This window comes from Chaetodon auriga, chromosome 5, assembly GCF_051107435.1.
Source record: "Chaetodon auriga isolate fChaAug3 chromosome 5, fChaAug3.hap1, whole genome shotgun sequence".
Lineage (NCBI taxonomy): Eukaryota > Metazoa > Chordata > Actinopteri > Chaetodontiformes > Chaetodontidae > Chaetodon > Chaetodon auriga.
Window position 1 is genome coordinate 10,135,727 of NC_135078.1, and position 13,129 is coordinate 10,148,855.

General features: G+C 40.8%; 1 protein-coding gene across 1 annotated transcript in view; it reads left to right on the forward strand.

Annotated features, from left to right (window-relative positions):
• unc13ba (unc-13 homolog Ba (C. elegans)) overlaps positions 1 to 13,129 on the forward strand; it is a 163,168-nt gene that overhangs the window by 3,555 nt on the left and 146,484 nt on the right. Inside the window, exon 2 of the mRNA XM_076730114.1 lies at positions 12,377 to 12,406. Within this exon, the coding sequence (XP_076586229.1) occupies positions 12,377 to 12,406 (30 nt within the window). The remainder of the gene's footprint in view (positions 1 to 12,376; positions 12,407 to 13,129) is intronic.

The window sequence follows — 13,129 nt, forward strand, 5'->3', positions numbered from 1 at the left end:
ACAGCTAAGAAATCAGATCACTGGAGAAGGCTGACTGTCACCTGTTCAGTTAAGTGCATGTAACAACACAGAGTCTTTGTCAGTGAGTCCCACTTCGGTTCAGTTTAAGACTCATCTGATGGCCATTCAAAGCATCTGATTTTGACACCATGGCTCACATCTGTCTCCCAGTTTCTGCTTTTACGGCAGTGCTCTTTGACAGTTTTCATCTTTCCAGTCTACCTGATATAAATTTGTTGAAAAATTTGATACATGCTTTTATATCCCCTCATCCTCCTGACCACTGACAGACCTATTTGACCAAAGCCAGAGTTTCTGTTTCTATCCCTGGCGTAGCAGATGTGCTCTCCCTGATTAAAGGAACCCAGACTTTCCCCCTGAGTGAGGCACATGCAGACAAACCAGAAGAGTGGCATCCTTGTTTCTTGAGAGCCGTGATACTTTTCAGAGGCCATTTTCCTACTTCCTTGTTCCTTGTTGTGTCGAGGGCCCTCAGAGCCTGCATGATGGCTGGCAGTCCTCTGAAAAGAGTGAATGGTTGCAGAAGGCGAGGATGGGAGGACACAGTCTCTGACAGCTCAGTCAGTACCCACACTCAGCTATTTCTAGATGGCAGTTTGGAATATATACAGACAGTAATGGTACTGAATAATTTGCAAGCATGTTGAGTTTGCATTAGAAGAAGTTATACTGCAATAATGGGAGATAAATACAGTACATGCAGGTGGACTGTTGGTCAGTGAGGGGGTCAATCTCTTCTTCATTTGTGAAGGTCGGCACAAAAAATTAAAGCTTTTGTGATTATTATTTTGGAATGCAAGATGAGGGCCTGGTGTGGCTTCATTAAGGTAATAACTGAAAATGCTTTGTAGGCCACCAGATGCCATAGGTAAGGAGAGTAGGTGAGGAGAGACCAGGTCAGCAAACACACTGGCACACTGTGCCGGAATGACAGGGACACAAGTAAAGCTTCAGCGGCCCGGCCCGGCTCGGGGGAGGGGGGTGGGGATAGAAGGAAAATAATCCCCAGGCCATCTGCTGCTTTTGCCATCCGGTGTGTTTATGCTTGTGTGTGTGATTGAGAGTGTGTGTGCCTGTGTGTGCAGGGCAGTCACGTACGTGGGACAGGGAATTCACTTCCTTCTACTTGTTCCCTCCTGTTTGTGATAATGCTACTTCCAAGTATCACTCACCGGCCTCTCACAGCCTCTCCTTACACGTCCTCTTTGCTGCTCGCCACTTTGCTGACTGTTTCATCAGCATCAGCATGCTGGCATTGTCACTGTATGCACGTTAGCATTTAGCTCCAAGCACCGCTGTTCCACAGCCTCAGCTGCAGGCATGGCTGCAGACTCTTGAGTCTCGTTATCTCGTCAGCACAGTGATGAGCTCCGTCAGCATGTTAGTCGGCTGTCCACAGAGTCAGATACTTAATAAATGACATTGATATTGCTATTTAAGAGTAAAATGTGCTTCTGACTGATATTTACTTTTTTATGCTAAAAGTAAACGCAGATATTTAACACCCAGGATTCATTTTGGCAATGATCTCTGAAACCTGGATATTAAAGGGTTATTAAAGTTTAAAATATGCAGGAATAATATACTCATATTTTTACTTTACTTTGACTTTTACTTATAATGTGGCATTATTTATTGGTGGATATGTACTGCACTATTCTGCACATGTTTACTATGTTGTATACATTCATTTTATAAAACATGTTGTTTTCTTCTATTTTTATGGTGTGTTTTTTTTAAACATTGATCCAGGAACAACAAATGAAAACTATTTTTTCTGTTGATAAATGAGCACTAGCCCTATTAAATAACTAGTAAAATAAATATATAATGTATTTAACTTTTAAACAGTGAAACCTGGATTAAGAAAAATAACAAATATACATGAGAATCCAGGCATTCCTTCAATTTTCTTCAGCTCCACTGAAGCAGGTGTGTGTTTGAGACTGTGCGTATGTGCATGTTTTGTCTTTGGGAAAACCAGTTTAACTTTAACAGAGTGCTGTCAGTTTTTCAAAGGGGTTAAGTAAGGATTAGGACATGGGTTTGGTTAAAGATTGGAATTATTTCAGTGTTCAGGTAAGCCTCCGAAAAATGAATGCAAGTCTATGTAATGTCCCCAAAAGTGATGGAAACATGACTCTGTGTGTGTGTGTGTGTGTGTGTGTGTGTGTGTGTGTGTGTGTGTGTGTGTGTGTGTGTGTGTGTGTGTGCGCCTGTGGTCATGTCATCATCTATGAAACCCCATCCCTGGACCCCCTCCTAGTAGATCACTCTTGGACTTCTTGAGGCATCTCTAATTGGCTCATTATCGTAGTCAAGCAGGGACACAGCAGTGGGCAAAATCGCTCTTAATTTGTGATTATGCAGGGTGAAGTGAGGTATACATGCTACTGTATATTCTAAACACCCTGACACACTGAGGTGGAAGATAATTAGCAGGATAGTGGAGCCTGTTGACCATTAAAATATAACTTTTTATAACCTTAAATTCTTTCTTCCAGGTTGTCTCATTTTGGACAAAAATTCATGTTGGTCCTAATTTTACAAGAATGGGAGTTACTAAATTATCCAGTTGCAACCAAGAGCAACTTAAGAGGCCCTTAACATGCTCAGTAAAAATAGAACATTTATAATTTGGAGAATAGGAGATTAGATTTAGGCACAGGGAGTGATGATTGGTTCGGGTAAGGGTAAGAATATCAGCGGCAGACTAAGGCATGTCATACCTTCGCCATAGTGGGATGCGTTAATTCGCTGTCCGACCAGGGCACTGCTGTCAGTACCAGGGAATTGGCTGGGAACAGGCGGTTTGATGGTGAGTCCATGGAGTAGAGAGGGGCTGGAGGGGAAGCTTTGGCAGGCTGGATGTGGTCCTGTGATGAAAAGCTATTACTGGTAGGGTACCTGCAACTACAGGTCTGACCGCTAAATTGCAATCCTACTGTGGCAAAGACTTGACCTGCTATCGCCTGAGCAGGATTCCTAAATTGGCAGGGATGCTGTAGCACTTTCTGATGCCTCTGCTCCTCAGCAGAAGTGGAAGAGTAATTGTACATTTATGTTTAAGCGTAAAATCTCCAGTTGGCAAGGTTAGAACCAGCACTATTTTGGTCATGTCTGTCATCGTACAAAATCGGCAATAACGGCGCACACTGTCGTCACAAAACATAAGCTCAGTTTTCTCTGTCTGCGTGTCAACGCTGCAGACAGAGCTTCTCTATATCTTTAGTTTTTCAAAAGCTCCAGTTTTAGCTTTCCAGTTTTAGGTTTTTTTGAATAATGCTCATCGTATATGTGTGGACGAGGCATCAGTTTGCATCCTGATGGAAACCCTGACATCATACGGGTTGGTCTGACATCATGATGTATCTTCACACTTAAATACACTAATGGTGATGAGAACATGAGGACATATTTGTTAAAAAAATGTTTTCATGAATTTATTTGGCATTTTCAAGTAAGGTTGACTTAATCGTGTAGAAGTTCAGTGATTTGACGTTCAGGTAACTCGTGTGGCCTGTTGTGTATCCGTGTGCTGGCATTTATTGGGTGTGGGTAAGTCGTATCTATGTGGAGAAAAGCAGCCCTTAGGTCCAAGACCAGACTGAGATGGTGTAAAACTGCAGGTGAGTCTGAGCAAAACTGACTTTTGAGGCATTGATATTTGAGAGTTTGACATTCATTTTTTCAACAGGATCATATAACATATTATTAGATGTCTATAATCCAATTTTTTGTAATTATCCACCAACAAAATCAACGTCAAAACCGATTTATCAACAAAGCGATAACATCTTCCGCCATTCACTTTAATATATGGCACGTTTTAGCCTCTCAGCACCTGTTGCTTAGGCTTTAGCTTGATGGCATTAGTTTTTTGTGAACTGTGTGACTCCACAATTAGGAACCTTCCACATAATTTCATTGTTAGCAAAGGGTCAGAACACACCTCATTCAGTATACATTGAACAACACACACATGCACACACATATATTCGTTTTGCTTAGCGAGGTCTGCGGTGGCTGTCATTTAATGGAAGTGAGAGGGTGTTAATGACATGGCCACCAGGTTGCCAACCTCAACACACTCAAACCCACTGTGAGTTGAAGGACTGGAGCTAAAAATAGACCCACCGTCTGGCCCCTTGTAATGACACTGCTATAGTCCACGTCTGTCTGTCTTGCTGAGCGTGTCCGAACTGCTGCTCCTATCCAGATTTTTTTAGACGTTAGTGGACCTGAGATAAATGAATGAACGATGAACGCAAGATTGAAGTGCTTCTTGATAAGTAATGTGTTACTTCATTAATACCTACACGCTCCACATCAGCTGGGAGGGATTCAGTGCTCAAGGACACTTCAGCAGCATCAAGTCTTAAAAACCCAACCTGTGGTTAGCTACCACTTACTACATTGCACTACTGTGATGAAGACATCTCCAAAACCTTTATAGATTCTTCTGTCCTGCTTGTTCAGAATATATAATGCAGCGTGCAGGAAAGTAGTGGCATGGCTTTACAGATAGCAGTGTTAGTTCACTGATGGAGACGGAGTTGTCACAACAACTATTTGATGGACTGCAATGAAATTTGCCCCGAGTATGAATCCCAGTAACTTTGGTGATCCTTTGGATTTTGCACCACCACCAGGTCTAATCACATCCCCATCAGCCTCAGCTGTACTTTGTCAGTGTGTTAGTGTGTTGTGTACTAATTATGATAGCATGCTAACATTAAAATAGAAAAAATGTGTTTGCCTTTGTGTTTCTCCTGTTCAATAAGCATTAAACAAATATTTGATCATTCATCCAAATCATTGAGAGAAGAAAGGTGGTTAAATCAATAAAATGTTCAGACAGTGGCCTGGCAGACTCCTCCTGAACAAGCTGGAGAGTCATCTCTCTGCGTTGATGTGAGGCTTCAGATTTCCACCTCTGAGCTTCAAAGCCACACTTTCACGTCACTCCAGAGAGATCAAACCAGAGCCACCAGAACAGTCATTAAGTAGTCGCAGTCGGAGCTTCAATCTAATGAAAAGAAGAATGTCATCGAAGTACAGTGGAAATGACATATAATCATTTTGGCTTTGTAATATTGTCAACTGTGATTATTTCTTCAAAGTCAGGCTAAAATTATAGTTTACACTGATGGACATGGGTTGCATGTGGTTTTGTACTCTTGGGGCTCCAAAAACCTCATTGCAGAAGGGAATAAGTGACGTCATAATATGCTCAATGTGATATTGTAGTGGCAGTTTTTTTCCTAACTTAAAAGATAATACTGTACCAGTTTATTTCCACTTTAATTTATTTTTTGCAGTTTTGGACTGGTCATAAACAAACCCACTGGTTAGCCAAACTTGTTTGGAAGAGGGAAGAGGGCAAGCTGTAAAATCATGACCCTATTCATCTGTTGTGACCAAAAATAAATAGAATTATCTTGCTCACAGAGCCTCCTAAAATGTCTAAAATTGAAATCTTGTCAAAATGTTGAAATAAGGTGAAAAGTCACATTATTCAATGACACAGTACACTGATACTTTCTTTGTAAAATATATTCATTTTTGGAAATCTGTAGCATACACAGACATCACAGATGTGGTTATGACATAATGATTTTCATATATTACGGCTCTTCAGCAGCAGGTTTAATCTGATGCATGACTCATCACGGCTTCATATTGTCAAAGCACTCGAAGCTTTGGATGCTCCATAAGGTCAAAAGTTAGCTGCTCTTAATTCTTGCAAGTCGAAAAGTGTTTCTGCTTTCTTTCATATTCTACATGTTCTCTTTGTTATTCATCCACAGTACAATAAAGCAGGGTCTGGTAGATTTCAGCCCTGCTTAAGGCATTAGCTCCAAGGGATTATCCCACCAGCCAAACGTTCAGTCAGCAGCAGCACGCATCCTCTCATACAATCACTCCGGTGGACACGTGTTGGGTATCTGGTCTGCTTTACTACCTCTGATCAGGCTTGCCATCCCTCTAGCCCAGAGGGATGCGAGCGCTGAGATGTGACACTGACCTTTGTATTATTTTCTGTGACAGAATGACTGCAACTAGCTTCCATGCTCCATTTGCTGAAATCAGCTGGCATTTGATATGATATTTGATTGTTTTAGGACGTCTTTTGACATCTGACCAGGCATAAGAGATAACATGGGTTTCCTCCTAAAAACAACAAATAAAAATTAAAAAAGTCATTTCTCCAGGCTAAACAATGCACATGAATGCACCATTCCGACAGACTTTTCAGCCTATCCTCGTTTTAGACGACATACCTATGCAGCTCTGAAAGGAAAAAATCACAAATGCAGAAAGAATTTTTGAGTGGATGCAGATATATTTCAGTGGGCTACCAAAATTGAATTAATATTATGGATCAGAAAACTTTGGTACTGTGGATTGTACAGTTTGTTTATTTGTTTTTGATGTGCTGCTTGATATGATGTGTGACCAGTATGACCAACATGATGCTGAAACTTTGTTGTGTGGTGCTTTATATCAGGGTGGGCTGTGACACTTGACAGGTGGCATCTCTCAGCCATGAAATGCCAACCACACAGACAATCACAGTAATAGAAAATGTAGAAGATCTGTGTTTTAGTGCCTGTTCAGTGATGAAATGCTGTGATTTTGAAAGGTGATGATCACTCTGGCAAACAGAGGAGGAAGCATCAGCCAAGCAATTTCCATTGTCTGCTGTGGTTTGGAGATATATGACTAAACTGAGAGCTGAGGGCAGCACTTTGCCTCTGCAGTGCTTAGAAGGTATGATAAATGTGACTAAACACTATTGATTGTCAGACCCAGTCTTTTATTTGAATAGAAAACAGTTCTATTGCAGTGAGGTCAACAAATAAACTGCATAAACTGTGGTTTTAGATGTCGGTTGATTGAAAGGTTTGGATTCTTCCTTGACAGGGGCATGAGTGATCCTTTTATTTTCTCAGTGATAAAACATAAAGGATGTCATACAATCAGAAGTTTGTGCCACTGAGATGTGCCACAAACCCTCTCATGGGGCTTGTAAAACATCTGAACACAAGTAAAAGCTAGACAGCACATCCCTGCCAGCTTCAGTGATGCTGCTCCAAGTCTGACCTTATTCTTCACAAAAAACAATTAATTGCCACCCTGGGATCAATAAAATCACACAGCAAATGTAAACTAAACTGTCCATTTGCTTGGAAATGTAACTCCTAACAAGCAGCAAGTAGCCTCAGACAGATCAGTGTCCTTACACTGCTCCTCTCTGGAGAACCTTCAGGTATTAAGCATGTGTATCCACTTAGTTTGTCTTTGCGCTGTGCAGTCTTTAGTGTGAAGGGATTGGATTTTAAACAGGCTTTGACATTTCTCTCACATGTTTTTACACTTTTTGCCCAATGGACAGCTTGAAAAGATGGCTATACTCTGAACAAAATCTGAAATCTTTTATTTGCAGAGGAAAGTGAATGTGCAGCAATATGTAGTATCTTTCTCCCCTGTTAATCCACATTTGTCAGCCCAGATCAGTAACATTTACCACTGTATCTGAAATGATTGATCATGGCATTTCAATCAGTGAACTTGGGGAAACAGATGAGTCCCGCTGGTGGAGTCCTTGACTGATTTTCCGTACTTGTCAGGAAGAAAGCTTTTTATTGGTTGAGGAAGCTTTGGGCATGTGCATTTGGTATTAACTATGGTGTTCCTCCAGGAACCATCCTGGGCTCTGGGTTCTTTTTTCTTTGTGGATGTTCCCTCTGGAACACATTATTAGTCCACATGACATAATTTCGCTGTTATGGAGATGATACACAATTGTTTACCTCTCTTTTGCCCCACAACCTCGTTTCTTTCAATGCTTTTCTTACCTGCTTCACTGATATCAATATTTGGATGAGTGCGTTCTTTTGAGATTTTACTTGTTGGATCCAAAATAGAATGATAGAGACTGCAGTCAGTGTTTGGTTGTCTGTCCAAACAGAATAAGGCACAAGTGACAGATCAGGGAGACTATTTGCCTTTTTAATAAGGTCGCAAAAACATAATATTTCACGTTAGAAACGTTGCCAAAATTAGAAGACTCTGAATGAAGACCATGCCGAAATGATACATGCTTTACATGTTACAAGTCACTCAGAACACTGCTACTCAGGCCACCTGTAAAGTCTGTATCCTCCTTCCTGGTCTTAGAGCAGCAGACTCCCCTGGTATTTTTTTTTATAAAGAAATTAAAGACCTGAAGATCTTTTTAACATCTTAAATTGGGATAATCCAACTTTGCCAGATCTTACATTTTCATATTTGGTACTTTCCTCTTGTAAATTTTCCTCTTGTTTTTGTTACTATTGTTTTTAGTGCTTTATCGTATTGTTTTTCAAATGTTTATCAACCTCAGCGGTAAGCCGTGTAGATGTTTGATGATGAGATCGCAGCCAAAAAGTTGGAAAACCAACGTTAGAAGAGATATGCTCCCTTCAAATTAAACAATAGATAGTTGTATACTTGTGGTGGTGTAGGTATACTCGTCTTATCTGTCATATAAAAGTTTTCAACTTTCAGTTATATTTTGTGGGGATTTTATGCCAGTTTTAAACAGCTGATAGTAGAGGAATGACAGGAAATGTTGGGAAAGATAGATGGGGAGTGACATGCAACCATCCCTGGTGGGACCCCTTAGCTACGAGGGCACCCCAAAGGTTCTAATGTCTAACAACAAGGGTTTTAAGAGATGCAGATTTATGAATGTGTGCATCTGTTGAGTATGAGTATGACAAGTAAACCACAGAAACACATTTATTTTTTTCAAAGAGACTGATGAAATACATTCTCACTGTGAGATTGCATTGAGTTGCAGAAGATAGTGGAACAGAGTCGAGCTTGCTGTGTTGTCAGAAGTACAACTCTCTACAGATGGCAGACGGTACTTATAGTATTGCTTCAGTGTTTATGTGTATTCTCACACATTTTAAATCTGCTTTGCCCTAAGACTCTTCTCTCTGTGGCTCTGGTATCATTGTGAATCTCTCTCACAGTGTCAGGCCATTCACACAGGTATTGTCAGACCCGGTTGGCACTTAACCAACGAGGCCAGCGGGCTTCCTGTGAGCCTCTGCCAGGCTGGCACGAGTGACACACAAGGCAAACTGTGCTGACAGGCTAAGACAAATGACCTGTTAACGATCTCGCTCTCTGTCTGCAAATTCTTCTCTGTGTCTGTCTCTCTTATCAAGTCTCACACTTTTGGGCTGTGATTGAATAAACGTATTGATCCCCCTCAGTGAGAATATGCATTTAAACCTAATTTAAATAACTAAATTACCTTAGAAAGGCAATAAACTTTTATACTGCTGCAGAGTAAAAGGACCATAACACATCTCCCGGCGGCTTAATTGCATTGTTGATCAATATCAGTGTGAGTGACTTCTTAACCTAAAACCCAGCAGACAGTGGTATTTCAAGATGTTCTGTGCTGCATTGTGTGAGATCTCATTGATGCTGTCATTTGAAGAATTTCTCAAAAGATTCCTTAATTTTTTTTCTTTATTTCAGCCTTCTTCTTTCTTGTTAAAAATCTGATCATCTTGTACTTTACGTGTTGTTAATGTCAGGATCAGACTTCGTGTTTTTGTTTTTTGATGTTCACAGTGCCTTAAAGTCTTGCTGTATTTTGGTTGGGTGACTGAGTTTGAAGGTCACTTGGGAGGTGGGTGAAGCAACTGCCAATCAAACGAACAGAAGCCTTGTGTGTGATGCTGGCGATCTTGTGTACCAAAAAAAAAAAAAAAAAAACCATGGATGCGCTATAACATTAAAAGCAAATGCAAGAGGCGTAGTGTAAACTTGGGCCCATTAGTCATTATTTATACATCTACTGGGTAGCATCCGTATAACAATTAGGACGGGTACGAGTTTCACATATAGTCATTTCAGGCTTGGCAGAGACAGATAAGTAACAATGTACTTCAGTGATCAGTTCGGAGCTATAGTCTCTCAATGGAATATAGATTCTCTTGAAATGTTTGGTGAACCAAACATCAAATAGTCACAGGTGAACAAAGATCCAGGAAGTGCAGGGAAAGACTCGTGGTTGGAGACAAAAGGCTGAGATATTTACCGGGGAACACGAGAACGGACATGGTCAAAGGCAGGCAGGTTCGACAACGAAAGATCAGTCCAAATGTAAATGTCTGGTGAAGTGCTTCCGCTGTTTCTCGCCAACATTTGTCTCTTTTGACTAGTCATGGTCCTCCCTCGAGGAAACGTCAAATAGGCAGGGGTACTGTTGCCACAGCTCGATGAACTTTTCCTCTCTTTTGTTGTCCCACCTGACAGCAGCAGCGTCAGCATCCCTCCTCCTCCTCTTTCGCCATGGTTTCCTGACTGCACTCCAGAGTCAAAATCAAATGCTCCACTCCAATCAAAATCGTCTCAAAATCGGGCTAGACTTGTGTAGTCTTGTTTGTGTGTATCTTCATCTCCTCCAGCTGAATCAGATTCACAGACCCACAGCAGGCAGCGAGAAAAGCAAAGGTGGAATTACGAACATTCATGAAGGCTCTGTTACAGAAAGGATTGCAGTGCAATGCATCAACAAACAACGCTCATAGATACACCTGTGATTGACAATGTCTGCTGTGATTTTGAGGGATTTCTGATCACTTGGGGGCAGAAAGAAGCAAACATGGTTCCAAAATACTGTCATCTTAAACTGCTTGCTTGCAAAGAAGTAAGTCTTTAAGTATTTAGCAGACACAGAGCAACATTATCATTCTTTGAAGCACAATGAATGGAAGTTTAAAACGCACTCTCGTTTTAGCTTGACCCGAAAAATATGCAGCTGTCGGGTCATTTGATCGAGGAATGAATGACGATTGCACCTTTTCCGCTGAAGACAAAAGCCAGATGTTAGTGGGTTTTTGGTCCAGTGTGAAAATGACATTAGCGAACCAAAATAAGTGGCCAAATCTGCTAAAACCTTGTAGCATTAGAGCTGCTGAGTTAGTGTTAGCTTAATTCTCTGTGGCCTCAGCAGTGTGAGTGACCGCTTCACATTAGACAAAGACATTTGATTCACTGTCACTATAAAAAGTAACGCTCTCTGATCTTAAATGGATTATTAACCTGTCAGGTATTTGCAGTTCCTTGGTATTTGTCGCAAGAGTTGAAGGGAAAGAAACACAAACACTGTGATAAAATGGCCTTGTGGGTAGAAACCCACACCTGTTAATTTTATAATTTCGGTCTGTGATAATAAATTTGTGTCATAAACATCTGTCCACCTACACAATAAGATATTAACCATTTCCCACCTGTGTCATACCATGAATGGTTCCAGTGTTAATGTTTATGTGTTCAGCAGACTGTGTCCATTGTGTTTTCACAGCTCATTTCCTTGTTGCTTCTTGATTCACACAGAATACATTTTGACTACATCCATACCTACACTACCCAGTGCCAACACAGACACATGCTTTTGTATTTTCATAATGAGCTTACCAAGAAGCACGAACGACCCTTAAATATTGATGCATATTGAATAGAAACGGCTCAATGTCGTAGTTAAAATCCTTTCTAATCAAGATTTTTTTCTTCCAGTCAAACATGCCAGACTAAGTGCTGTGACTGTTAACAACAATTCCACATTTAGTATCTTCATGAAGGACAAATGTTTACAGGTCTGTTTAGTATAATCACAGCCTTCTAGGTTTCTGTGCCTCTGCGCCAGTGTTGGGTTGTCTGTCCATCTGTCCTTTTCTTGTGAATATGATAGCTCAGGAACACCTGGAAACAGTTTCTTCAGATTTGTCGCAAACGTTCACTTGAACTCAATGATGAACTCAGATTGTCGTGGTCAAAGGCCATAACTCAAGAATTCATACACTGTTAAACCACTTCACACTAATGTCTCAAATGTTTCCCTAGTTCTTTGAGAATGTGCATCAGATAGTAGACAGTCTCCAGTATTGACCTAAATGAAATACACTAATGATCTATTTGTACATATTGTTATCTGTTTTGTTTTTTGCTGAGCTCAGTTAAAATGTGGCCTCATGAATTTCTCATAAAGCATTTTAAATGTTCTCGTACGTACCTAACCTCAGTTCAGTTTAGCAGTGAAGCAGATAGTCATTGCTGCCAGACAAAAGGAAAGAAGCAGCACTGTGCAAGTTAGAGGGGAAAAAACAATCCCAGCGGCTTCATAAATCATTCTATCCAAACAGAAAAAGCAACTCAAATGACATCAATATTTAAGTGAGGAGAAGACTGCTCCAACAATAACAAAATGACAAAATAGATTCAAGAGAAATAAAACAAATACTTGCTGTGTGACTCATCTGTGTTTTTTCATTTTCTCTTCCAGTGAAAAAAGCCAAACTCCACGGGCCTCCAGGTAAGAGCGACTGCATCATACTGAATGTCTGCTGATGTTTGAGAGGTGTGGACATGACAATAAGAGATGATAAGGGACAACCATGTCACAGCACATGCTTATAGAGCAGGTTTCTCTCAGTTTTGACAAAAAGTGAGAGGACTGTGTCATTTTTTTAAAAGCTGGGACGCCTCACCCCCCTCAAAGCCTGAGGTTCAGTTCCAATAACTGAACAACACTTAAACAAGAGAGCGATCTCCGTGTAAAATAGATCATTTCGGGTTTCAATCAGGCAGTGTCGGATTCAACAGGTAAACTAGATTTGCAAATAGAGAATGTTGTGGCTAAGAAGCAAAGGTGGAAGTAGTGTTTAGTTGTCAGAGTGCTACCAAAGCTCTTAGGGAGGAGTTGTGTTGGGAGTTGGGACTTGTTGCATAAAATGTTGCTGGACTTCCTTTGAACAAAGTGTTTATATCCCATAATAGTTTGTTTGAGCTTTCCATTGGTTAGTGTTTGTATGCAAGTCCTGCGCTTGTCCCTTTGCATGGTTCCTTGTGACGTCCATGATCATGTACTTGGATATCGTCAGGTGATTTGTCACAGAGGAGAACACCAGCCCGACCTGGAGACAAACTCAGCTAGTTCCTCTTCATTGATGAAGCATCGGCTGTTCAGCAGCCCCTCAAAAGTGGAACTCTGTCTTCCTGTCCACCTTTTCTCTTTATGTCTTTTTGCGTTATTTTT